Genomic DNA, 24,249 nt, shown 5'->3' on the forward strand with positions numbered 1-24,249 from the left:
AGGTGAGGTGAGGTGAGGTCCAGTAGCTGAAGGTCACTCTAGGCTTATACATCCTGGTTAGTTGGCCTTCGGTAGACTTGGTTTCATTGACCCAGGCGTTAATTGTCTATTCTGATGATTGAGTAATTGTGCTGAGTGTCAAGTGAAGATAGTATCCGGTTCGTCTTTATTTGCGTCCCTTCGATCTGCATTTCTGTGAGAAGTGTGAAGAAGGGCACTAGAATAAGCCATGGCATGACCTAGCTGGAGGATTAACAACTCGTATCTGCGTTCAATAGAATGGTTTGATTGATATAGTCACATTTGCTGTTTAGACTGTTCAGATCATACCTGGTTGTAAGCGACCTTTTGCTTCATACTTGTTCACAAGACGAGAGAGCCTCTGAATGGGTATGATTCAAGACTACTTTTGTAATGGATTATAAAAGTGGTGAAACAGGTCTAAACTGAAAACTAGAGTCGTTGCCGACTGTAACGGGTATACTGACACCTCGGACGCCTATCCATGTTCCCAAAGCCAAATTCTAATCCCCCTCGGTGAATGCTCTCAAAGAGACGCTCTACAACGGCCTTCCCGCTGATGCGAATGCTCACCGCCTGATCCAATGCCTCTACTGCAATCTCTTCGACCCTGATACCTGATAGAGATATAACCAGAGACCGCCTGTAATGTCTTCCCCCCCCAACATCATCTGGCCGCGACCCCTACGAGACCATGTCGGGATCACGAAACGGAACAAATTTGCTCCTGTCCTGATACCGCTCGCGGTCCGCAGCGAATGTCTCATAACCGCCGCCCTGCCTGTCCTCTTCGTCAAGGGTCGTTTCAATGCCACGCTTGCTTCGTCCGCCGCTGTTTCCACTCGACTGGCCGGCTCGAGGAACATCTCTCGTCGCACTGAACACATTTCTCTGGGCATTGAGAATGTCTTCGTAAGTTCGTAGCATCCTTTTTCCATCCTCGTCAAAGTTGGCGGAGAACCGTTGCATGGAGATGAATTGCACGGTGGATACCATGTCCTTTCCATACATGTTCATAATGTAAGCTGCAGCGACAAAAGCGGACCGATCATTGCCTGTTTCGCAAACAAGGAGGATCTTGCCGCTTCTGAAGTTTTCCTCGTCGATAGCCATCTGACCTTCATGGACAGACATGGCTTGGCTGCGATACACGTCGACTAAATGACTGTTGATCTTTGTCACCACCTCTGGGAAGCTATGGATCAGTTCAGAGTTGTCCAAGACGTCCAGGTACTCGACGTGGATGCCGAGCTTCTGAGCTACCTTGTCGACACTCATGAGTCGAGCTTGAGCCATCCTGGAATGCCGTGTTACAATGATCATGGTGATGCTCTCCTTAGCAAGCCAAGCTTCGTTGCGGGCAACGGATAACGGGCCGAGGTAGAGGAAGTCCAAAAGTGTCTGTGCTTTGCGTCGAGCCTCGTAGTTCCAGCCGACTGATCTGTCTGTGGCAGTCTGACTCTTGTTCCGGGTTATGATCCTGAGGTCCTCGCCTGTGAGGCGCATGGCATCGACATTGTTGAAAGAGGGGACAAATGTAAAAGTAGCGGCGCCTTTGGCAAATGTCATGGGAATGGGTATGTAGGGAGGGCTGGGGGGCCTGTTGCTATATGGAGCTGTGGCGATGGCATGCTCTTTCGGCTCTTCCATGTTGATTAATGCTTGATGCGGGGTTGATGATGATAAGTAGTCGGCGGTGCTCCGGAGGTGTGTTGGCGATGAGGGGTGTTTTGGCGAAGAGAGGTGTTTTACTGTGGGAGTGCAGTACGCACTGACTCGAAGCAACCTGAACAGAGTGCCTTTGTTCGCTGTTGCCGACGCCGTGGTGGCACGAACGCAAGCGAAGACTCTTGAAAATTTCGTTCAGCAAACCAAGAGAGAGGGAAAAAAAAAGCAAAGTGCCGGGTATTGTTCTGGGTGAATTGGGAAAGCTTGTGACGTTGGCTGAAGCGGTAGTGGTTTGGATGATGTTTATGTAAAGTTGAGAGGTGGAGTTGGAAAGTACAGAACCCGCCGGTGGGTTGCAGTAGGTAAGGTAATGGAATGGAAGGTATCGAATCGGCAGACTGGGGGCGAGCTTAGGCCCCCTGCGCGGCGTCTATACCGCCCCACTCGGCAGCCTAGACCCATGGATCGGAAAGCGCTAGAGGCGACCTAACCATGTGTCAATCCCAGCCTATTCCGATCCCCAGAACCTTGCTGGGCAAGTGGAATGGTAGCACGCTCAGTGACATCGCCCGAGTATCCTCAAATGACCATAAGTCTGGGACCAAGAGGAACAAGATCACTCGTGACAGTTACAGACTTGAGCTGCAATCACCGTGCTGGGCAGGCCTGCATGCCTCTGCTCTGAGACGATAGCTACTTGCATCTTGGGACCGGTCCCATGCAGCCAGCCAGCCTGATTAGACGCTGCCGCTTCGTCGCACCGCAGAGCTCTTTGGGCAACTGGAAGGACTTTCTAGAGAAGGAATACCCCGCCATGCAAGGTAAACACCAATCCATGTCTGGGCGACTCATGCAGGTACCTGTCTGTCTTAGATGATGGGCCTGTGTCAACCCCCATCTTCCCATCTCACGGAACGACCAAGAAACGGCAACTTGTCTTGCGCGAAAGATTGTGTCAGGTTGAGGCTTGATGTGCGTCATTTCCCATTCGCTAGGAGAAAGAGAGAAACCATGGATCAAACGCTGATCACTTCGTATCAACCATTTACTGCATTGATTTGGTCTTAGTCACACAGGTCTAACGAAGTCACTTCCGACAGTGAAATGCTGGAGGATTTTAGGATAGAAGAGAAATGCCTCATCGTGCTTCTAGCTAACTCACCTTACCCGCTAATCTCTCAGAGTCCTATCTTTTGAGCGGTGGGTTCACCCACCACTGTCAGTAAAACTAGTTTCTGGGTGTTTCATAAAGTAGGCTGAGCTGCTCTCGGACATGGATGAACAACACTATATTTTCTAAACACAACGGTAGTAAGTTCAACTTTCGGCATGATAACGTGCATCTCCTGCTTTGAATATGCCGGATAGCTGCAGGATCGTAGGGCTTTTTGACAATCACATATCATTGATATCGCAGGCGAACATTGTGAGATATATGTTGGAGGTCCATCGGAGGAGAGCCATCATCTATTCAAAAACATGTAGTGCATCATAACTAAAATCATGCGTATGCGTCACTCGTTCAGCTAGTTACAATTCCTCAGAGACAGTCTGGTCCTTCTTCTCAAGAGCGGCAAAGTCGGTGAAGCCGAGCTCGTATACGAGGCCAAGAGTCATCTTGGCGTGCTCGAGCATGTGGTCAAAAGACAAGTACTTGATATTGTCATCGGTGCTGTGAATATGCTTGTCAGAGTCCTCAAAAGCAGACTCGATGACAAAGGCGGAAGGGTAACCGGCCTTGCTCGCAGAAGCATGATCGGAGCAGGCATAGCCGCACTTTGTCTCGACGTAGGGAACCTTGCAGTACTATGGATATGTTAGCATAGGCTAGAAAACACCAAGGGTCATGCTGACTTGCCTCGACGATGACCTTCTTGATGAAACCGGTCAATCCGGGATCAACAAAATCGGTAATGACACCAACGCTTTCGGGCTTTCCAGCATCAAGCGTTCCTTGCACGAATCCGGTCATGTCCTGTTGGAGCATGGCCTTGATATCACGTCCATCCTGCTCGTAAGACGAAAAGATGGCCTGGCTACCCAGAAGGCCGCCCTCCTCGGCGCTGTACCAGTGGAACTCGATGGTGTTGTCAGCCTTGCCGGAGATGACATCCTTGGACTTGAGAAGGGTGCGGAAAGCCTCGAGAATGGTCATGGAGCCACTGCCATCATCATCGGCACCGGGTGCAGCAAGAATGGAAGGCAGCCACAAATTGATGGAGTCCTGGTGCGCACCGATGACGACGGTGCTGTTAGACTTGCCCGGAATGGTAACAATGATGGAGCTCTGTTGCCATGTGTGGGGGAATGCCTCGGCGTAGACGTGCTTATCGGCGCCGGCATCCTTGATGATAGTGTTGAGCTTAGCCAGAAGCCATTCGGAGGACTGGCGGCCGTAGTCAGACTTGAAGTAGCGGGTGTGGAAGCTTGTGAACTTCTCCAGATTGGTCTGAATCTCCTTCTTGTCAAGGTCCTTGATGAGAGGCTTGACCTTGTCCTGGAGGCGACACTTTTCGGGGAAGACGCTCTTGGTCTTCGAATGAAGGCGAGTTGCGCCGAGGTCCTTGTGGTCGGTGATATCGAAGAAGCGATTACCGTTCTACAGAACTCAAGTCAGAATGCGATATATAACAGCGGCGACGAGTGATACCATACCCTGCGAAGCTCCCACTTCTCCTCCTCAGTCACCCAGCGAGTGTTGCCTGGGGCGAGCTCAATTAGGTACTTCTCCGGCTCGGAGCCGGCGGGATACAGCTGGACACGGTTGATCTCCTCCTCGACAACGAAGCGAGCGCCGACCGAGTGGGCCAGCACAGCAAGAATCGAAGCTTTGGCGACCTTCATTTTGAATCGTATGGGAATGGTGATGGTTCAATCTGGGGATGATGCGGGAGGTAGGCGGGTGGACGTTGTTGAAGGGAAAGATGGCTGGCGTCATCTGGGCTACCTGGGGTAGGTACATAGTAGATTGACAGGTGCCTAGGTACGAATAGGTAGGATAGCTAAGCGTCAGCGGGTCTGCGACAGCTCGGGAAGGTCCCACGCATGCCCCGCGGGTTGCCTGGCCAAGCAGACGCCACCAATGCTTGCGAGCGGGTACCTTACCTACCTTACGGAAACCTACCTTGAGTATCCGTACGTGCCTCGGATGTCCGTCAGGCTCAATTGGATAACCTGACCCACTTCCTGGAGCTCTTCAGTTTTGGCGGTTTCTTCGTCTTCATGCACATCTTTAAGTCACCAACATTGCCTTACTGATTAGTGCCGCTGCAAAGCTTTATTTCTCTGCTCCATGAATCAATTCTGAAACAAAGCATTTACTGTGGAAAGTCGCAGCAACTGCAAGATCATGGTGCAAGTGAGGCTCAAATTTGGAATGAACTGACTGACAGCTCTGACCAGCAGGTTCCGGCTCGGCGAGCCAATCAACGCAGACTTCTGTCTTTTGATTACCCTGAGGTATCCGTACTTACTTACCTCTATACTTGGCTGTCACGTCAAGATTCTCTAGAACCCGCCAAAAAAGAAACATGCAACACCAGGCATTCACCGGTCGTCTCCGACCCGACTACTACTCTGGCCCTCGCTGGTTTATCTAGGAGAGAGCGGACGGGATCTCGAGTTCTCCAGTGGGTGTGGTCGCATGTGCTAGAATTGGCATCTGGGGAAGCCAATCCAAGATCGCACTGCCCGCACTTCTTGCCCATGGAGCGCGTCGGAGCGGGTCTTTGTGCTCCATAATGTTGCGGACTCGGCGCCTGGGTCTGTTTGAGGGTCGCCGGAGCTTCTGCATACTCTATAGTGTTTCGATTCTTCACCCACAGAATGCTAAGACAAGACCTCTAGCCCCCCTTTCTCTTTTATCCACGGCCCAGGGTTGAGCACAGCATGAGGTGGGCTAATCAGTACGAAGACGCCGTCACCCGTACATGGCGTTGTGCCGTCTGGGGCGCTTCGGTGCGAATCGGACACCGGCTACCGACTTACCTCTTTAAGCTCGTCTGAACACAACGTCTACCATGTGTGACAGCCGCTACAACATGGAGTCCTGTCCTTCAACATGAATAGGCGAACAGACGCCGGGCTTGGACCTTTCCTCATCCTCAGGCAGCCGATGATATCATGAGGGGAGCAACCGCATGTTCCCCAAGCGCATCCCCGCCGCGTGTATAAAGTGCTGGTTGCAGCCAGCGCACAGCTAGTGAGACTACCTGCATGTATCTTCCTGCATTCGTCCGACCTTGGGAGCCAAGTCAGATAGGTTCGCGATTTATCTCAATAACCTCCCCCGACCTAGCCATCTCACGCTCGTACCATCATTACACCAATCGAAGCTCAATCCGCACGATCGACTTCTGCCGACAAGATGGCGGGCTCCAAAACTGAAAAACCGAACTTTGACTTAATCAAGCGCGGTGTCAAAAAGTCCAATGTGCCGGGCACTCTCACCTTCCTTGGCCTACGCGGCCTCGACCCCTTCTTCCAATACAAGCTCGTCGCCGGCGGCTGGGGCGCCGCTGCCCTCGCCAAGATTGGCGTGAACACGATCCCTCTCAACGTTGCCGCCCTCTCCACGACGGGCATTGCCATCCTCGACGACCTCCACCTACCCCTCCCGCACCTCATTCTCCTGGGCATGTCCGTCGGCTCCTTCGTCAAGCAGGCCTACTGGCTCGTTGGCATCTCCGCCGAGGAGTTCCCGCCGGGCACCGCCGCCACCGTGAGCTTTTACAACTCCCTCGTCAACAGCGCAAACTCCCTCCTCATCCTCGCCGCGTCCACCTCCGTGCTCACATCCCCGCGCGACTTTCCCGGCACCGCTCTGCCGTACCAGGTCGTCCTCGGCAGCGTCCTCTACGGTGTCGGCATGTTCCTCGAGACCGCCTCCGAGTGGCAGCGCAAGCAGTTCAAGGCCAAGCCCGAGAACAAGGGCAAGGTCATGAGGGGCGGGCTCTGGAAGCTGGCGCGCCACATCAACTATGGCGGATACGCGTTGTGGAGAGCCGGATACTGCATGGTTGCATCTGGGTTTATCGGAGGTACTATTATGGGTGTGTGGCAGGCGGTGGATTTCCTCACGCGCGGAGTGCCGGCGCTGAATGAGTACTGCTCACAGCGATATGGTGAGCAGTGGGTTGACTTCAAGAGAGAGGTGCCCTGGGTTCTGCTTCCCGGTATCTACTAATTGTGCTAGACGGGATAATAATCATGTTTTTGGCACGCGCAATCGCTCTTGACCTGCTTGGAGCAGGTATGACCTGACCGCGACAACTGATGCGAATCCTGAATAAAGAAGCGTGTAATTGAAGTCAACTGAAAAAATATTTCTTGAACTCGGATGCTTTACATACAGAGACCTCTCGGTCGAGATGTGTGAATTTCCCGTAAATGCTGACTTGCCGTTGTATGTTACCAACCCAATGCTCTTGGAAAAGATGAAACAGTGCTCGAGAAAGAGACGATGCCTAACGCTACCCAGCCAACGGGCCAAATGGGTGAATGCTTCTCTCACGTAACGCTCGCTCACATGCTGTCCTCCATCTGCCGACTGCGGACCTTGGCCCAGTCGTCGCGCTCCTTCTTGCCGCCCTGCTGCTCCAGACCCATGCCGCGCTCAACCCACTCCTTGCTGCCCATGTGGCTCAGACGCGAGAGCGCCCGCGCAAACGCAAAGGCCTCCTCGTCGCCCGAGAACAGCCCCGACATGCCCTTGATCGAATCGATATTGTGGTCAAGGTCTTCCAGCAGATGCGCCGCCGCGTTGTCGCTCTGTCCAATCTCGTTCTTCTTTCCCTGCTTCTCAAGAGACTCTTCCAGCTCGGCGCGGGAGACGAATAGCTCGGTCAGGGGCTTCTCCGTCGTCAGGACCAGTTTCGCGTGTGACTCATAGACCGCGTCGATGAAGGTGATGAAGCGTCGAGCCAGATCACGCTGGCGGTAGGTCATTCCTGGGATATCGGTGATGACAAAAGCATCATAGTTGCGCACGAGCTCGAGGTAATCTGCCGCCGACGTCGCCTTGCCGATGAGCTCGTCAAAAGTGAACCAGGCGCAGCGGCCGCTCACGCGCGGCACGTGGATCTCGCGTCCCCAGACATTCTGCACCTCGGGATGCGGCTCCGGGTTTTCGGGGTCGCCGAGGAAACGGAACCACTTCTCGGCGTGGGACGTCGCATGCGCATCAAGCGGCGTGTGGTATACACCGGAAGGAGGTCTTGGGATCTTGCGATAGTCTGTCGGGGAGTCTAGGTTGATGACGTGGAGCCTGCTTTTCAGCAGCTTGATTGCCGGAACGAAGGACTCTCGCTGGATGCCGTTCTTGTAGAGTTCGTCGGGGTGCCGATTCGATGTCGTAACGAGTACGACGCCATGCGACATGAGCGCTTCGAGCAGTCTGACGACGCGTTAGTCGCCACTGTCCCCCACGCTTCGGGCCAAACTTCCACTTACCTTCTCAGAATCATGGCGTCTGCCACGTCCGTACACTGGAACTCGTCGTAACAGAGTACGTTGCCCTGCGCTGCGATCTGTGCCGCCACGAAAGGAACGGCATCGACGTCGTTACCGTGCTGCATCTTCATTTTGTGTAGCCGCTTGTGAACATCTTGCATGAAGTTGTGGAAGTGAATTCGCGTCTTGGTCCTGACGGAGCTCGGCAACGTGTCGTAGAACAGGTCCATGAGCATCGTCTTGCCACTACCAACGTCTCCAAAGAGGTATAGACCGCGGGGGAGGTTGCTCGGGATCGCTCCTATCGTAGCCTCGGCGGCCTTTCCTCCGCCAAACCATGATCCGAACATCGATTTCGCGGGCTTCAGGGACTCAAGAGTCGGTTGCTTCACTTCGGGCGCATGGTAGTTGACCAACTCGTCGTGGAGGTGTTGGAGGCTCTGGATGATACCTGTCCCGCGTCAGCATGTGATTCTCGCGATGGTGGCCCTGGAAGCGCAACTTGCCCCTCTGGTGCTCGTCGTTGCGCAAAATGCCGCTGTCGACTCGGCGGTCGTATTCTTGTATCGGGCCATGATTGTCTTTTGTGGCTGCCTCCCATTAGCCCCTGCGCCACCGTCATTTTTTTTTTGGTATTGCCGTTCTGTTCCTACCCCTGTTTCCCTCTGTTGCCGTCGCTACCGCCGATGCTGCCCTCTTCTGCCCTCCATTTCTGGTGTGTTGTGTGAGAATACTCGGCGAGGGGCGGAACCTTCTAGCGCTTGTATTGTTTCTGCTGGCTAGGCAAGTTGTGCATAAAGAGCGTCGAAGGGCGGCCTGCTTTGTGAGGCCTCGGGTTGTGGCGGCAGAACCGTTGAGCGATGCGCCAAGTCGGCGGAGGGGAAGTGAGTATGCAGCTGCACTGCGCATAGTGGCCAGTGGGAGGGGATCAAGGTTAACAAAAGTCAAAGTCTAGGGGTATCGACAAGAAAAATGCATGTTGCAAGCATGCGCGCGCTGAGATGATGTGCTGTGTCGGAACAAACCAAGCCGCTTTGGATGTCTTGTGCGATGTGGGAAATCAACAAAAGTAGGCTGGTCGTCCGGTAAAAGATACCAGAGAAAATGACGCTATTGCCTGCCGCCGCCGGCTCTCACAATTGGCGCCCGGATTGACACGGTGGAGAAGAGGCCTGTAAATTGACTGTGGAGGAGCCGAAAGATGCCGAACTCCGGACCATGCCGACTTCGGTCTGATCAATTGGATGGCTGCTGCTCACCACAGGTGAGGTTTATTCGGTGACACTCAGGCCATGATCTGACTCCGAGTTCATCTCTTTTGTCTGAGAAGTGGACGTGCACTCACTGAAAGGACTGAAAAGTATCTTCCCTAAGAGCTGTATATATCTTTACAATAGTATTCTTCCTGTTTGTCGGGTCTCTGCTCTGTGTTTTGAAATTACTGCTTCTGCCTTTTTTTTAAAAAAATAAAATAAAACAGGCAAGGCTCATATTATCCTTGACAACTTATGAAGCAGGTTCTGCGAAAGATATTGATAAGCACACAGAAAATGATTCATTCAACAGTTCTTCCTCTTTTAGTTTCTATACACACGTCCAACCAGGGATTTCAACGAGACACCGACTCTGCCCATGCACATTGTGGCATCTTAAGCCGGGTACAGAAAAGCCAAAGCTATCCTTGACCAAGTCTTGCTGGGGAAATATCGAAATACAAGAAGTGAGTAATGAACCAAGAAATCAGGCTGTTTCATGCCATTTGTGGCGCATCTCGCTTCTGGGGCAGGGCAGGTGGAAGCAGGCAATCCAAGCCTGCTTCCACATTTGTCTCCATTCCGTGTGCCAACAGAGCCGAGATGCCTGCCTGAAGCCCATGTCAGCTAATCATTTCTATGGACAAATAGCACTAGCTTTTGGATTTCCCACGAAACTATAGCTTGAGGAAATGCGCCCTTGCGGTTCTGACGTGGCTTGGTATTTCTGGGAACGCTTGTCTCAAGGAATTATTAGGGAGCGGGCCCAGGGCTCCTCGAACCATGTTATTTACCAAAGTGTCAAAAGGCAAGCAGTTTGAAATTTCATGATTCCTCAAAATCTATGTTCGTCTTTTTTCATACACAGCCATTGAAATGCTATCCGCCTAATTAGGCACAAGAAAACAGTAAATACAGGTACGCGTGGCAAGGTCAAGCTTTACAAACTCCAGGCTCTGAACTGGTGAGCTTGGAATTCACACAAACCCCCACTATCTTTCCAGCATACCTTTCTCTTCTATTCATTGAATCATAAGGAGGATATAGACAGAAATGGAAGACTTTATATTTCTACTGCTTCGTCCACTACTGTACCAGTCTGCGCAAGTCAAACTCGTTGAACACTCACACAATATTGCTCATACAGCACTATTTCCCCATTCCTTAATCTTTATTCAATCAAATTAAATTTTTAACGGTCTGCCTCTCTGAATGGCACGGCCGGGAATCGAAAAGGGGGCTACCAGGCTCGGACCCTGACAGTGGTATTCCAGACCGCTTCTAACAGCTCTTGCATCTCACGCACGCCCTTCAGATTAGGAGTCTCGCCGTCATTCATTGGGTCCCATGAAACCGCGAATATTCTTACGAGCGCACACGCAAGTGTGAGGAGCCCCGCAATCAAGAGCGGATGGGCAGTCTCGCCGATCTTGGTCGGTCAGGGGCGGGCAGCACAACATCGCGACGTTGTGCAACATCGCTAATGCAGCGGGAGGGGGGAGGGGTGATTTGCCATAAGCAATGGATTCGGATCCTTCTTTCTCATGGTGAGCAGAGAAGAGCATCTCTTGTACAGATTGCAGCTGGTTCTGGCTCGGAGTGGCCGGTGCCTAGAACAGGGAGGCTGTGGCTTGGGAAGCGGTCTGCCCGCCCCCAGCCAAGGTCTAGAAGTTTCTGGGCTTGTATGTCTCTACAATATCGGCAATTTTACAGAGTAATGCCTGAGTAGAGCTGTAGTAATTGAACGCCCGTATGTTTGAAGGCGGGATGGGCGGCCGTTGTTGCTTCTAGATGGGGAAACCTTCTAGGCCTGGAAGTAAGCCTTATTATCGCATGCTATAGTGTCAGATTCCAACAGCATACACAGCGACCGAGATCTAGAACACTACAAGAAGAGGGTAGTTGGCTGAGTCCAGACTCTCTTCAAATGTGCTGTGGCTCAATACCTGGTCTGAGTCTACCTCTGCGAAAGTTTACGACGCGATCCACGGCCAACTTCCTGCGCCTTTCATGGGCGTGCAGGACGCTGATCATAGTCTCAGTCACAAGATTCTTCTCAGAAAATCGTGAGAGGATTATGGGTTTCCATAGATCCAAGGCTACCGCCGTGACTACACTGTACTTGAGAAGGAGCTTGGGTCGCGTCAGCCCTCTGTAGACTGCAGGACCACAGGCAGTATCACACTAGCTGCTTTCGCTTCACCTCCCCCAGATACAACATACGTAGATACGTAGACGAGGTCTAACATTCAAAGGTCTGCTAGTAGCTGTTTGGCACGCAGTCCTTGGATACGGGAGCCTTTGGTCACTGCCATTGCCACCGGTAACGAGGGAGCCTCCTAGGAGCGATAGGTGGAAAACACAATATGCCATCAATCATCCCTCGATGCTCTCGTCTATCTCGTTGGGTTAGATCATTTATGTGCCAATTCCTTTCTCTCCTGGAATTCGGTGTGGAGAAGAAGGCGAGCATCAGCGATTTCGTGACGCATTCGATGCTGTTCGGGGGTCAGGCTCTCCGCCGCTCCGTAACATTTCTCGAGGCTGCCACGTGGGTATGTGATGGAAAGGATCTGTTTCTTGGCTTGATGAAAATTGCCGTAGCTCACAGCAGGGTAAAGAATCAAGTAAATCCAAGTGCCGCTGGGTGCTTCCAACACTGTCCATCTCACAACAAAACATACCATGTCTAGGTTGCTTGCTATGATCTTTTTGAGTCTTTAGCGTTAGGGAGCAATCCGTCTACTGTTCCTCTATTTGATCAACAAAATCCCTGTCTCCAGATACCAGGTAATCCGCGCTCACTGAGCTCCCACTCATCTTTAGGTACGCACGGATGAAGTGTCGCCCCTTGTTTTCGCTCCAATCTCCTTACTCTAAACAGTGTTCGTTGTTCTGCTAGAGACAGACTCATGGGGGAAGCGGCATTTCAGTAGTGTTCACTTCCTTGCTTATGTGTATGAACAAGTGGTTTGTCGTACGAGTGTTCATGGGCTTGTAATAATGCCACCAATCAGTCACTTGGCTCTCAGGATTTTGATCATTCAAGGGAGTCGCCGGACCTTGGGGACATAGTGCCAGATCAAGAAACTACGCTTCCGTCCAAACCGAAACCGCTTTAGCACCGACTTAGAGTCGTGCTTGGTACATCACACATCGAAGTACGGAAGCAAATCGTTACAGCGCGCGATGGTCAGCATTCCCGGGTTTGCCACTGTTCAGCGTCGATACCTCACAACAAGGCGTACTAAAAAATGTGAGAAAGATAATGGTTCTTGGCTGATGAATACGTTTCTACCTCTTGTCAGCGGCTGATTGAGGCCTCAGAAGCCCGAAGTCCGTGATGTGGGGAGAAACTTCCTACCCTGCCCGAAGATCACCTTCTCAGTCGATAAGCCGGGAGATTTTGTCTGCCAAATCTGTCAACACAGCCGGCTGACGCTCCGTAGTGAGTTCGAGGCAAGAGACCTGAACGAGGACCTCTCAGACAGTGTCCCTGCGATTTTGCCCTGCGGGCACATGGCAGGAGCTCAGTGTCTGGAGATATGGCTCCAAGATAACAAGAGCTGTCCATTTTGCCGTCAAGAGCTCATTTACAGAAATGCGGGCACCAAGTACAAACCCGTCATCTTTTCAGCCAAAATATAGCCCTTACGCCGAACACAATACCAGATGGAGGTAGCATACCAGAGCTATGTTATGAATGCTGCAAGGCTGCCATTTGGGTCTCTGCTGATGTGCGATGTCGAGCTTGCGAGCACAGGTTCGTGCAGGCAAGGAGCAGATACTTTATGTCTGAAAGCCAAGCAGACGCCATTATCTTGCTACATAGGAAAGTAGATTTTGAGAAGGTGATGCTGGAGGAGTTTTGGGAGAAGGCTATCACGGGTTGGCTTACCCGTTGGTAGAAGGGACTCTGAGGGGAGGGGGAGAATGCGCTGATTAGAGAGCCAACAGCCGAAGGCAGGTCTGATGGGCTGCGGACCAACGGAGTAGCTCCGATAACTGTCAACGGTCCAGTGGCTCTTGGACAAGACATGCGGTGAAAAGGGTCTCGGATAGCGCGCAATCGTGGCAATCGTGGCTCCCTGATGAAGGCTGGCGCCGAGACGTCTTCTCTCCAGATTTTCTTTTCTTGGGTCACCTGGCTTCGCATGCTAGGCATCCAGAACAGGTCAGAACAGGTCGCAACCGGTCTGGTCGTGACCCCGGCCCATGCTGTTGATGGCGAGGTCCGATACACATCTCCTTCGATATCATGCTCGCCGCCGGCAAAGAGAGGGCAATTTTGTATGAGTGAGGTTGTCGCCTACCTGGAGTTATCGACTCCGATGCTGACAGGTTGCGAAGCATTGCTGGATCGATGAGGGCCGGGGTGACGATCCGGAGGTGTGTTATAACAGTTGTCTTCAGGATATGGCATCCACAATAGCGATCACGCGTTGGCGGCATGGGCGGAGAGGAACGAATGCAGCAAAAGCAGGGCTACTGCATGAGCTCCGCAGCATCGGAACGCATCCGCGAGGCCGTCAGAGTGCCAAGACATTGCGGATGCACAGACACCACAGATCCAGGGCATTATCCGACGTTGACAAGGGCCCGCTGACCGGGGATCCAGTCCTCGGAGCGAGGTGCCGGCGGGGCGGAGAGGGAGGAGGCGAGACCATGGGCGAGAGCCTAGTGTATCGGTGCGAGAGGAGGGCTGGGGGCGAAAAACAAGAATTGGCACCCCGAATTCTGTATTCGCATCCGTAAAAATGACTGCAAAAGAATCTTGAGAGCTCACTAGCCACAATTGCGACTGGCGTGCCACAGGTTACGGCCGCTGATCATCCGCACGAGTGGATATGGCGTTTCTTATCCGTACACAGCCGTTTGTCGTCAAACCGATGGTGAAGAAGGAGAAAAACTAGGCAAGACTGGGCCCTTGCTGGGTTTCCGAGTTCAACCCGAGCCCGCGTGGCCCGGTCGACGGTCACGGTGCGTGAGGTAGGAGAAGAAAAGAAGACGGCTGGCTGGAAGTAGGTACGATTCTGGAAATAAGCAGTGGGTCCCGGACGTAGCTTCGGACACTTTGCTCATCGATTTGACGATCCTTAGCGCCGACCTTGCCCCTCTACCTTCCCGGTCAGCCTGGAAGCAAGCACAGGCAGGCCGCAGGCGCATGTTGATGCCCCGGAGCGAGCCCCCATTGTTTCCCAGAACTGCGACTCTGTGAGTGATCGTGAGGAAGGTGGGGCTGGGAGTACTTTGGGCATCCGTATAAGGTACCTAGTATATTGTGCCGATATGTAGCTATCTGTAGACTATACGAATGCATACCTTGGCACGCAGGGGTCAAAAACACCGCCGGCTTTCGTAAGCCCCCCGGAGCAAATTGTCCTTTTCACGCGTAAAAAAACAATATATATTTCTGAGATGTAACGAAAATACTGCAGCTTTTTCTCTATACCTATCCTTGATTAATACTGTAGGACGTTTAGGTCTGTTTGGGTGCTTCTTTGGCTGGTTGCTGATGTCCTACATAGGGAGCCTGACGACCGGCGGGTAGTTTGACCCCCGCGTGCTTGGGTTACATGGGGAAGGGTACCTTTACGTGCCACTACCCTAGGTACCTTGCCACGACTAACCCACATAGTAGCCTCGAGCCGCCTGGCGCTTGTCGGAAATCATATCTCGAGTCCTGGAGGTTGGTTGCTGGACCCTGGTACCCAGCTGAAGCCGTGGCGTGAGCGCCTCTGTCTTGCCGTGCTCTATCCACTTTTGTGACCTACCCGAACTCGATCGCTCCATCGAAACCTGCAGAAGACACCACGTTGGACCGGATGGGTGAGGCAAGACTAATACTAATGTAAGCAAGCACCAAGCACCTCATCGCAAGTCTTGCCTGCCGGCTTCAGCTCCGCTAAGCACTATCTAGCAAATCACGTCTAAGACAAGATGAAGACCCTGAGATACCGGCTCGGCGCCTTTTCCATCATCCTCAACATTGTTCGAGACGTTTGTTCAACAGCCGTGGCGACGGGCCTCAAACTGATCTAACGGCCTGACAGGTAGCATTTCTGCCCGCCTTGCGCCCTGCTCGCCTTCGTTGGCCAGGTCGAGACCCACCTCAGTTACGAGCCAGCTATTCTTGTCGTCATGGTCGACCATCACCGTTGTATCGTGACACCAAACGACATGCCCTGAATCCTCCAGTCGATCAGGCACAGCAAAAAATCCATGATTAGTGATGCCTGGGCGTAGAGACGTATCTGTTTTGCAATGCTATTCGTTGGCCGTTCCCACCTATCATCTCCTCGCGCATCGCCACCAATTTACCGACGACCTGCAAGCTAAAGAACGAGAGCGTGTTCAATCGACTTCCAGGTCGGCCTCTCTCGTGGTGTTTGCGCACACCTACCTTAACATCATAACAAAAGACCTACCCAAACCACCTGGATAGCCTTGCTCCCCGCCAGAGAATCACCATCTCCGCGGGACCTCCGACGTCTGGCACACTGCCCAATGACAAGTCCGTCAAGAATCTCGGCGTTATCTTCTGCTCTCGATTCTTCATCCCAACGTATGTCTTGCAGCACCCGGATATTATCTTCGAACCGTTCCGTCAACGGGAGGGGACTCGTCACTCACACCCCAAGAAGTGGGTAACCAGGTTGCTCAGCACATCACGTTGGACGATCTGTGGCTTGCTGCCAATGGCACGCCGGTATTCTTCCCCGTTCAAGCTTATCCTCTCAAGCGGCTGTTGAATAATTCGCATCTGTCGTTCCCCGTTGAAAGTCAGGCATCCCGCGCTGTCCTCAGACTTCGCCCCCGGTCCCAGCACACATGGGGGCGAAGGACGCTCCAGCCCGGCTAGGAAAAGCAAACAAGACGTCCAGGGCCGTCGCTGCCTTCGGCTACGGCATCCACGATGAACCCAGACTGGTACCGTTGCACTGGGACCAGCATCCCTCTAAAGTCCCAACGCCATGCTATGAGTGACGATCCCCAGTCCATATTGGAGCCCTTTTCTTCGAGGCACCGCGACAGCCGAAGAGCAAGCGCGCGCGCCTTACGGCATCATCGTGCACGGCTCAGAGGAGATATCACTGGCCAAGAACACTTAGGAACCGAGTCCATATTGCCAAGACCCTCTGTACTGGTGGCTTTCTAGCGTCCAAACCCCCAATTTTCGGTCGAACCTGTCGGTCAGGGTCCACCGACAGACGCGTGTTTTTGGGGTCACGGGTGGCTTTCCACATTAGGAGCTCGCTTGCTTCGGCTATGTCTCCCTCGGCGGTAGTCTTGAACTGCGAGAGCTCAACCCATCTGAGAGATCTTGTCAACGCTCCTTTGGCTAATCAACCCCACAGATGTATTTCTTGATCTCCGATGGCTCGTATTCCTCATGGCCAGACCAACACTCAACCTAGGAGTGCTATGTCCTACAGTTCCATCCATTGGCTGCGCAAAGACCAGCAAAACCTCACGGAAGTCAAGTATCGGGGATCCCGTTTGGTCGGCTGCATTGCCTCCTCATCATGCCTAGTGGCTTGGGGTCCGGCCTGGCCTCTTCCTGGACGATACCCCTACCACCTCAGCAGGAGACCTCACAATCCTTGCTATCCCCCTCTGTCGGACCAGTCTCGGCCAGGGCAAGTCATCCTCCACAAGTCCTTCAAATATGTTCAGGCTGTCTTTGATTTGCCGGCCCGTTGCGCTTTCTTTTACTGCAGCAATATGCCAGGCCTAGAAGCCCTTGGTGTGGCCTCGCCAGTTGATACTCTTGTTCACATCCCCTTATGCCCTCCCGATGAAACAAGCGTCAGCTAAGGCTCTCAAACCCCACAGTTTTTGCATATGATAGGTGCCCAACCTCCTAAGACATCTAGTTGACCTCCAGTCGGATGTTCCTTGAAGAGAATCCCCAGTCCCTATTCTGCCATCCACGATCACCATCATTTCCTTGGAAGGTAACAATTCCCTAAATTTCGAAAAAAGTGCGTCGTTTTCAACCCGCATAATAGCCAATGGAAGCGGTTAGTGACCTCTCGGTTCCAAAAGAGCTCGACATTGAGCTCGACGTGGGCAACTTCTCCTCCAGCCGAGGGACAACTTACCAACCCTTTCATCGTAGGAAAAAGAGAGGAATCGCATTCGGGATAATCAGCGCCGTTCGAGGGCTCGAAAGAAAGAGTACGTTCAAGAGATTGAACAACGTCTTCGGCAATGCCAACTCCAAGGAATCGAGGCTTCTGCGGAAGTGCAGCAGGCGGCGCGCCGAGTTGCAGAGGAGAACCACAAGCTTCGGCAACTTCTTCATCATCTGGGCTGGGGTGACGAGCAAATTGAACAGTACATACACACCGGCAAATTTGGTTCTCCAAGTCACCGTGGCCTACATACTCTAAACACAAGCGGCAGCTTGATCCCCGAGAAAGCGACAGAAATATTGGAAGGCCTTCTGATTCCACGGCGGCCACCCTGCCTCGATATCCAGATGCCAACTCTACCACCAAGCAGACAGACCAGTCCGGACCGGACTCTTTCATACGGTCCTACGCCAGACTCACCGACCGAGGAATATGGCTCTCCATCAGAATCTGTCCATCAAGTTCATGGCTCGGCGGTCGTTTCACCAACAGACTTTGGCCCTCGACAGGCCTACGCTCAAGCCGGAGACATGAAAAACCGAGATTACACAAGCCATCACCACCGCCCACAAACGGTCGAGTGGGCAAATACCCACCAAAATCAGTCTACCCATGGTATGTCATTAAATGTTCAGGGATTCGGGACGAATCAAACACTCGATTATCATCCGCCATTCCCGGAAGCCGATCCTTCAGCAGGCATGCTGCCTTCGCCCTCCATGCCGTACACCTCGTACCAGAATATTCACCACCAGCCGCCGGCGTTCATCGAAGCTACCACTGGTCACACTGGGCATATCTCCGTTGCCGACATGGATTCCACCATGGAAGATCGCAAAGCGCAGTACAGAGGAAACCCAGACGACCACCCTTGGTCATCCTCAGACCCCTTTGCCAGATCGCAGTACAATACGCGACACAACTGAAGCAGATTTAAGACTTCTTTTGGGTTCTCAATGCAATTGTAGACCCTTCTAAACCACACTTTCGATCGCGACGACGAAGCCAAAAAAACGGGTTGAATCGACAATGGGCAATGCTTAACTCCAAGTCAACCACGAAGACTAAGCCCCATTGGAAATCTATTGATAGGATCGCTCAGTGGTTTTGAAAACCAACCCGCTGTGCCTCCTTACTTCTTTTGGGGTTTGTACATGGATTGTTATGCTTCTGTACACAATCGACCACAGCCGAGGTTGGTCAAAGGAAATCAATCTATTGTGCTCTACCCATGTCAAGGAGACTAATGGGAAGGACACAGAGCACAAAGGCAACCAAGGCTTGCGAGAACGTAGCCTTTGGCAGGTGCTGAAAACGTTAGATTCTCTGGGATTGAGACCGAGGACGTTCACCTCTGCGCAATGTGCTTTGTGCGAAAGATGCGCATAGAGTGGGTTGAGAAGTGGCGTGCCGGCGACCCGTTGAGCCAGTCTTTTGCCGTCCAAGAAATGCCAATGCTCTCGTCAAAGAGCTCACCGGACACAACATTGAGGGATTGATAAGAATTGTCTTTAATGAATCTAATGCCCACGGTGACCACTGGCTAATTTTCTCTTCTTTTCGACTAAGATCAATTCTGTGTGTCTACCCGACGAATGTTCAGCAGCACCTTGCCCCAGTTTGCTTCCCTCCAAAAATTTTAGGTTATTCGAAAATCAGATGTCAGAACGTTGCACTGTGGACAGAATGAATTCGATGGCAATATTGGCCACATCACAACGAATCGAGTTCGAGAGATGTCTTGCGGAAATCACAGCGCGCAACGGGGGTCACAATTCCGACGTTATAGAAGTTCTGCAACGTCTTGCTAGTGAAGCCGAAGACGCCAGCCGCATTTTGTTGGGCGTGCAGGGAGGGGACAGTGGGGGAGCATCTGATACTTTGCATCGTATGCTAGAACAGCAGATCCTGTTGATCACGACACAGCTCCAGGAGGTCCAGGAGAAGGCCAAGAAATCATTGCTACCAACGCCGACGTCTATTCCGCCGCCGCCGCAAGGACACAAACAGAAACAGAAGCGCCAGTACTGGTCATATCCATCACCACGACCTGCTAGAACGCCGAATTGGATCCCACCATCAAGTCGTCAACCCTCCGTATCTAAGCGGTCTACTAGTCCTGTGCCGAGTAATACGACGGACCAGTCGAACCCATCTAAAATTCAAAAGCCTCCAAGCCATGAGATTAAGGGATTCCCTCCTCGGATAGCAAAGAAGGTGCGTCAAGCTACCCGGGCTTCGACCCCACGCCGGCGCACGTCAGGACACACGGGACGGAAATCTCATGAGGCACTAGACGAACAGCCTGAGGAGGTCCGTTGCGGTCAAGCAAGTGTAATATCTCCTAAATGGAGCAGGTTCAAGCCATGGCTCACCGCGGACCATAAGTACTCGCGTCCAGCACTCGAACCTATATTTTTCAAAGAAGACCAGGACCCTTCGGCCCCTCGGAAACCGGGAGATGTGAGCGGTGCGATACACCTCCGCAGACAGCTGGATAAGCATGAGGCTAGATTGGAGGCGGCGAACGTGGATAAGTGGATGAAGGATCTCAAGTATGAAACAGAAAGCGAGGATAAGGGCGAGGTAGAGGGCGAAGGGGAAGGGGAACGCGGCAAGAAGAGGCCTGGGGACAACGACTTGTCCCAGCCAACTGCCAAGAAATCCCGGTCTGAGCTTCTTCGCGGCGTGCAGGGTGGTGGAGGAGGACGGATAAAGAGGTTCATCAACTCAATGAACCCCTTTCGGAGCAGAGAGCCCAAGGATCCAGATGGCGGAAACACCGCCCCCATCACTTCCCCGAGCAGGGAAGACTGGCCAGAGCTAGTAGAGTGTGTCATCTTCGAGTACGCTTTGAAGCCGAGAGACACGTTTGGCAGCGGAGAGGAGGACTTGAGGGCCTTGCACTACCGTGACGCCATTGCGGAGCTCATTCGGCTGGTCGAGCAGGCGCCGCACGCGATCACGGCCAAGGATCTCCCCACGCGCAAGTACCAGACCAAGAAGTTCCAGGAGCTTAAGGCAGTGTTGAGCAAGATCTGGACCACCGCCCTTTCGAAAAGAAGAATCCACAAGAAGCTCGCGCAGCTCCAGAACGAAATAGAGGCGATTGAAAAGGGATCTTCCCTGCTGAGGGGGAGGGCCAAGACGGGGCGTCTGATGGAGGCGAGCCAGGAGACGGCACATCTATACGAGCTCCTGGATAAGCAAGGCGATCTCAACGACAAAATATTCGTCTTTGGCGAAGAGGGCGCACAAGTCATGGCCGACTGGCTCGTGGAGACGAAGAAGCGTGTACACTTGGAGCTGGAGTTTGGGGGGAGATCGCAGATTAAGCCGAGGAATTTCAAGATTGCTCACGACGGTCGGAGGTATGGAGAAGTGTGAATCGATTGACGGCTTCCAAGGCCGGGAAGAGAAGGAAACTAGGTATACTGGAGACAGTGTGCGTCGCGTCAAGGAGTGCAGACTGCATACGGGTCACAGTAATAGTTGGCCTGTGGAATATCGTTAGAAATTGCATTGTTCGTGCCGAGGCTTCAAACTCCAGTGGCGCTTATCCAACCTATCCCGTACATGTAAAGATGAGGAGGAGGAACACGCAGTGCGCCCAATACCGTTCACCATTCCGTTGTCTTTTTTCGCCATTTTCAAATTAAAATATTTGTGCCGTTTAAACAATAAAACGCTTGGTATCGTCAGAATATCTCGCCTGGAGGCCCAGTCTGACTACAAGAAGTAGTCCGCCACGGGCTTCTTCGCCGGCATTCCCCTAGAATCCTGCGGCGCGGCTTGGAACACACGGTACCTCCTCGCGGGCCCGGGAAGGAGAACTTGATCATCGGTGCCCCGAATGTTGCCGTCACTGCGCCCCCTTTCACCGTTGCTGCGCGCAAACACGCCTGTGCCAGAATTATCCTCCGCCAGCTCGAGTATCGCTGCTACGTTGCCGCAGCGGTAGCAGTAATTCGGCGCTGACCACACCGTAACGATGCTGGCATCGAACATCTCCTTGAAACCCTCCATGACCAGCTGATGAGCGCGCGCAATGAGCGACAGGTCGTTCTTGTGGTTGAAGTCACGAACGATATCGGCGCCGAACAAGAAGCCTGCGCCACGCGGCGACAGACCCCAGCCGTCGATCTCGTCCGGGTCGGACCAGAGCAGATCGCACATGGCTCCCTCGTGAGGAACTTCTTGCTTTCTGTCTAAGAGACGGATCTTGTCTACACTGTCAATCAACGGGGACAGACCACCGTGAACACAGAGAATTGCTCCGGCAGGGTTGCCCAGGGATCCTGAAGAGCTTCCCGATGCACCGCTACCTGGGGGACCTGTCTTGTCGTCGCCGCCGGACGAGGGTGCGCCGTTGGGGCTATTCGTGGGTTGCCGTTGTGGCCGTCTCTGTCGGGGAAAGCGGCTCATAGTTGAACCGCTCTGATCGCAGACCTCAATCTCGACATCTTCGTCGATAGCTTCCTGTCCTGGGGTGGAGTTGAAGGTGTGTGATGCGCCGAGAACGATCGCACCGAGAGCGAGATAGTCAAATACGTCGCAGCAGTACCGCCAGACGTTGGCGGAGCCATACTTTCTCAGGCATTCGTCATAGAAACCGTAGACGGTGGTGATTTGGCGGGATTCGTGATTGCCTCTGATGAGGGTCATGCGATCAGGGTAGCGGACTTTGAGACAGAGAAGAAGGAGGAAGGACTCGAGGGAATAGAAGCCGCGGTCGACGAAGTCACCTGTACCAAGAAAGCTGTCAGCATGTACGAAGGTGCGGTGAACCAGCGAAAGGTCATGACGGCATACCCATGAAGAGGTAGTTGGTATCGGGAACATCGCCGCCTACACGGAAGAGCTCCATGAGGTCGTGGAACTGGCCGTGAATATCGCCACATATCTGATCCCATGTCAGCGTTTACTCGGCCGCACCTGTAATTGGAGACCTCATCGTACCGTGACGGGAGCCGTGACTGTGACAACATTTCCTTCCTCAATGAGCAGCTCGCGCGCCTTGTGGCATAGCTCTCGGACTTGCGCTTCGGGTATCGGTCGACAGGCGCGCAGTTGCGCGATAGCTCTATGCCATGTGTGAGCGTCTTTCTGCCATATACAGTTGGCACTCACCGGTATACTCACTTGTCGAGATCGCTCATTGCGGAATCTGAGAAGGGTTCCCTGGTCTGGGTCGCGGCGCCCGAGGCCGAGGACTCGCGGTATCGAGTTGGAAATGATAGTATTGTTCTACTTTATAGCATGTCGCGCAAGGTATTTCATTCGTGAGCAGCGCGGTCGACCGCAGCTACTTCGTCTTATGAACGCGGACTGAGCACTTGTGCGCGATCAAGACTTCGAGGATGGGATGGCGTCAGGAGTGTTCAAAGACGTGCATGGTTGATTGCCCGTTAGCGGTCACTGGTCGTCCACGAACCCCCAATTCGAACTTCCAATCGCGCCGGGATCTGCAAAGCGGATAGATGGTCAGTGCGTGACATGTGGGTTCCTGTTGGTGTGCATTCGGGGAATAGACCAGGCTCCAGCTCGGATCTTTAGTTGTTGCGATGACCGAAGACAAGATCCTCAGGCATGTATCAACCGTTGGTTGGCATGTCACGTCGCCCAGTATGGTCCCACTCCGGGCCGCCGGAATCCAATCAGGAGGCCTGCATATTAATTCGGTACATTAAGCTTCATTGCAGGTTTGCGAAGTAACCCACTCGTTGGCCTTCGTCGCTGCGCATCTTAAGCCTTCATCACAGGACCGCCTTCGGACCCGTCAACCTGTCGCGCAAGCATGGTGCTGTCATAGGTGAGAAACTCTGCTCAATTGGGCTTTTCCGATTCGTTCCGAGTTCGCTAACGCCCAATGGCATGCGGAAGATCGAAGCCTCCTTTTCTAAACACCAAAAAAAACACGCGATCATGCCACCGCACCCCCTCCACCCGCGGTCACGCATGACCTCTTCTCTCTTCGCAACCACGGTTGTCGCAAGCTTCTTCGTGGTTGGCATGCCACATCTGCTGCCATGCCCCGCGCCGAGAGTCACGTACGCCGACGGGGAGATTGTGGTTGGCGAGGACGGCCGGCGAAGGAGGCGCCGTCGTCGCGACGCAGCCCCAGAAATCAAGGACGGTGTGGTCAGCTTCAATCAAGTGGGTGACGAGGAAACGATACGAGCAAGAGAAGAGCGACTGAGGAGGGAGTGCCCTGTACCGAAACCAGGTGGCATTCTGGGTGAGTGGTTGGGATTCCACGGGCCGAGCAAAGCGGATGACAGCAGAGCGGAGAGGTGACGACAACAGATGAACATATGTACAACTCAAAGATACCATTTTCCATCAACTATGTGGTCCCAACGGCATTGGATATGTGATGACGATAGACGACTTACTACACGGAAGATGGCCGATGTGACGAACAAGGAATCATTCGGCTAAACCCGGAGGAAACGGCAGAGAACACCCCTTAAGCCACAACTCACACCATTGTCCATCGTGAAGGGCTGGGAATAAAATTCGCATTGGTGTAGAATGGAAGTCACCAATCTGATATCCCTCGAGGCCGCCGGGTTCCAAAAGGCCCTTGCTCGAGCAACACAACACGGGCCTACACATTGATGCCTCAGTTCTTGCCTCAAGTGGCGGTCTCGACGATAGCCTCGACCTTTCAGCTCTCGACCCCAGGGATACAACAGTGTAATGTCAGCTGCCTAGCC

At 53.0% G+C, this 24,249-nt stretch overlaps 10 protein-coding genes across 10 annotated transcripts; 6 read left to right on the forward strand and 4 right to left on the reverse strand.

The window, feature by feature from the left end:
* Positions 1–705: 705 nt before the first annotated feature.
* Positions 706–1,671, reverse strand: CORC01_08992 (dual specificity phosphatase; the record flags this gene model as incomplete). Its single annotated transcript, XM_022620622.1, has 1 exon — positions 706–1,671. The coding sequence occupies one exon, from the start codon at positions 1,669–1,671 to the stop codon at positions 706–708; it is 966 nt and encodes a 321-aa protein (XP_022472869.1).
* Positions 1,672–3,219: 1,548 nt separating this feature from the next.
* On the reverse strand, positions 3,220–4,533 carry CORC01_08993 (peptidase family M28; the record flags this gene model as incomplete). The annotated part of the gene is made up of 3 exons (XM_022620623.1): positions 3,220–3,495; positions 3,554–4,288; positions 4,345–4,533. 3 exons carry the CDS (start codon positions 4,531–4,533, stop codon positions 3,220–3,222), a joined length of 1,200 nt encoding a protein of 399 aa, XP_022472870.1.
* A 1,522-nt stretch (positions 4,534–6,055) lies between these two features.
* CORC01_08994 (uncharacterized protein) lies at positions 6,056–6,874 on the forward strand (the record flags this gene model as incomplete). The annotated part of the gene is made up of 1 exon (XM_022620624.1): positions 6,056–6,874. The coding sequence occupies one exon, from the start codon at positions 6,056–6,058 to the stop codon at positions 6,872–6,874; it is 819 nt and encodes a 272-aa protein (XP_022472871.1).
* Positions 6,875–7,212: 338 nt separating this feature from the next.
* CORC01_08995 (AFG1-like ATPase) lies at positions 7,213–9,048 on the reverse strand (the record flags this gene model as incomplete). Its single annotated transcript, XM_022620625.1, has 3 exons — positions 7,213–8,083; positions 8,140–8,590; positions 8,793–9,048. The coding sequence occupies 3 exons, from the start codon at positions 9,046–9,048 to the stop codon at positions 7,213–7,215; spliced, it is 1,578 nt and encodes a 525-aa protein (XP_022472872.1).
* Positions 9,049–13,064: 4,016 nt separating this feature from the next.
* On the forward strand, positions 13,065–14,073 carry CORC01_08996 (uncharacterized protein; the record flags this gene model as incomplete). The annotated part of the gene is made up of 5 exons (XM_022620626.1): positions 13,065–13,155; positions 13,233–13,292; positions 13,455–13,624; positions 13,825–13,926; positions 14,011–14,073. 5 exons carry the CDS (start codon positions 13,065–13,067, stop codon positions 14,071–14,073), a joined length of 486 nt encoding a protein of 161 aa, XP_022472873.1.
* Positions 14,074–16,308: 2,235 nt separating this feature from the next.
* CORC01_08997 (uncharacterized protein) lies at positions 16,309–16,680 on the forward strand (the record flags this gene model as incomplete). Its single annotated transcript, XM_022620627.1, has 2 exons — positions 16,309–16,500; positions 16,552–16,680. 2 exons carry the CDS (start codon positions 16,309–16,311, stop codon positions 16,678–16,680), a joined length of 321 nt encoding a protein of 106 aa, XP_022472874.1.
* Positions 16,681–17,407: 727 nt separating this feature from the next.
* CORC01_08998 (uncharacterized protein) lies at positions 17,408–18,456 on the forward strand (the record flags this gene model as incomplete). The annotated part of the gene is made up of 2 exons (XM_022620628.1): positions 17,408–17,510; positions 17,621–18,456. 2 exons carry the CDS (start codon positions 17,408–17,410, stop codon positions 18,454–18,456), a joined length of 939 nt encoding a protein of 312 aa, XP_022472875.1.
* A 760-nt stretch (positions 18,457–19,216) lies between these two features.
* On the forward strand, positions 19,217–20,917 carry CORC01_08999 (uncharacterized protein; the record flags this gene model as incomplete). Its single annotated transcript, XM_022620629.1, has 1 exon — positions 19,217–20,917. The coding sequence occupies one exon, from the start codon at positions 19,217–19,219 to the stop codon at positions 20,915–20,917; it is 1,701 nt and encodes a 566-aa protein (XP_022472876.1).
* Positions 20,918–21,259: 342 nt separating this feature from the next.
* On the reverse strand, positions 21,260–22,689 carry CORC01_09000 (calcineurin-like phosphoesterase; the record flags this gene model as incomplete). The annotated part of the gene is made up of 4 exons (XM_022620630.1): positions 21,260–22,275; positions 22,343–22,433; positions 22,490–22,613; positions 22,673–22,689. The coding sequence occupies 4 exons, from the start codon at positions 22,687–22,689 to the stop codon at positions 21,260–21,262; spliced, it is 1,248 nt and encodes a 415-aa protein (XP_022472877.1).
* Positions 22,690–23,455: 766 nt separating this feature from the next.
* Positions 23,456–23,827, forward strand: CORC01_09001 (uncharacterized protein; the record flags this gene model as incomplete). The annotated part of the gene is made up of 1 exon (XM_022620631.1): positions 23,456–23,827. One exon carries the CDS (start codon positions 23,456–23,458, stop codon positions 23,825–23,827), a length of 372 nt encoding a protein of 123 aa, XP_022472878.1.
* Positions 23,828–24,249: the final 422 nt, after the last annotated feature.

The sequence above is a fragment of the Colletotrichum orchidophilum genome (genome assembly GCF_001831195.1).
Source record: "Colletotrichum orchidophilum strain IMI 309357 chromosome Unknown Scaffold_79.1, whole genome shotgun sequence".
Taxonomy (NCBI): Eukaryota; Fungi; Ascomycota; class Sordariomycetes; order Glomerellales; family Glomerellaceae; genus Colletotrichum; species Colletotrichum orchidophilum.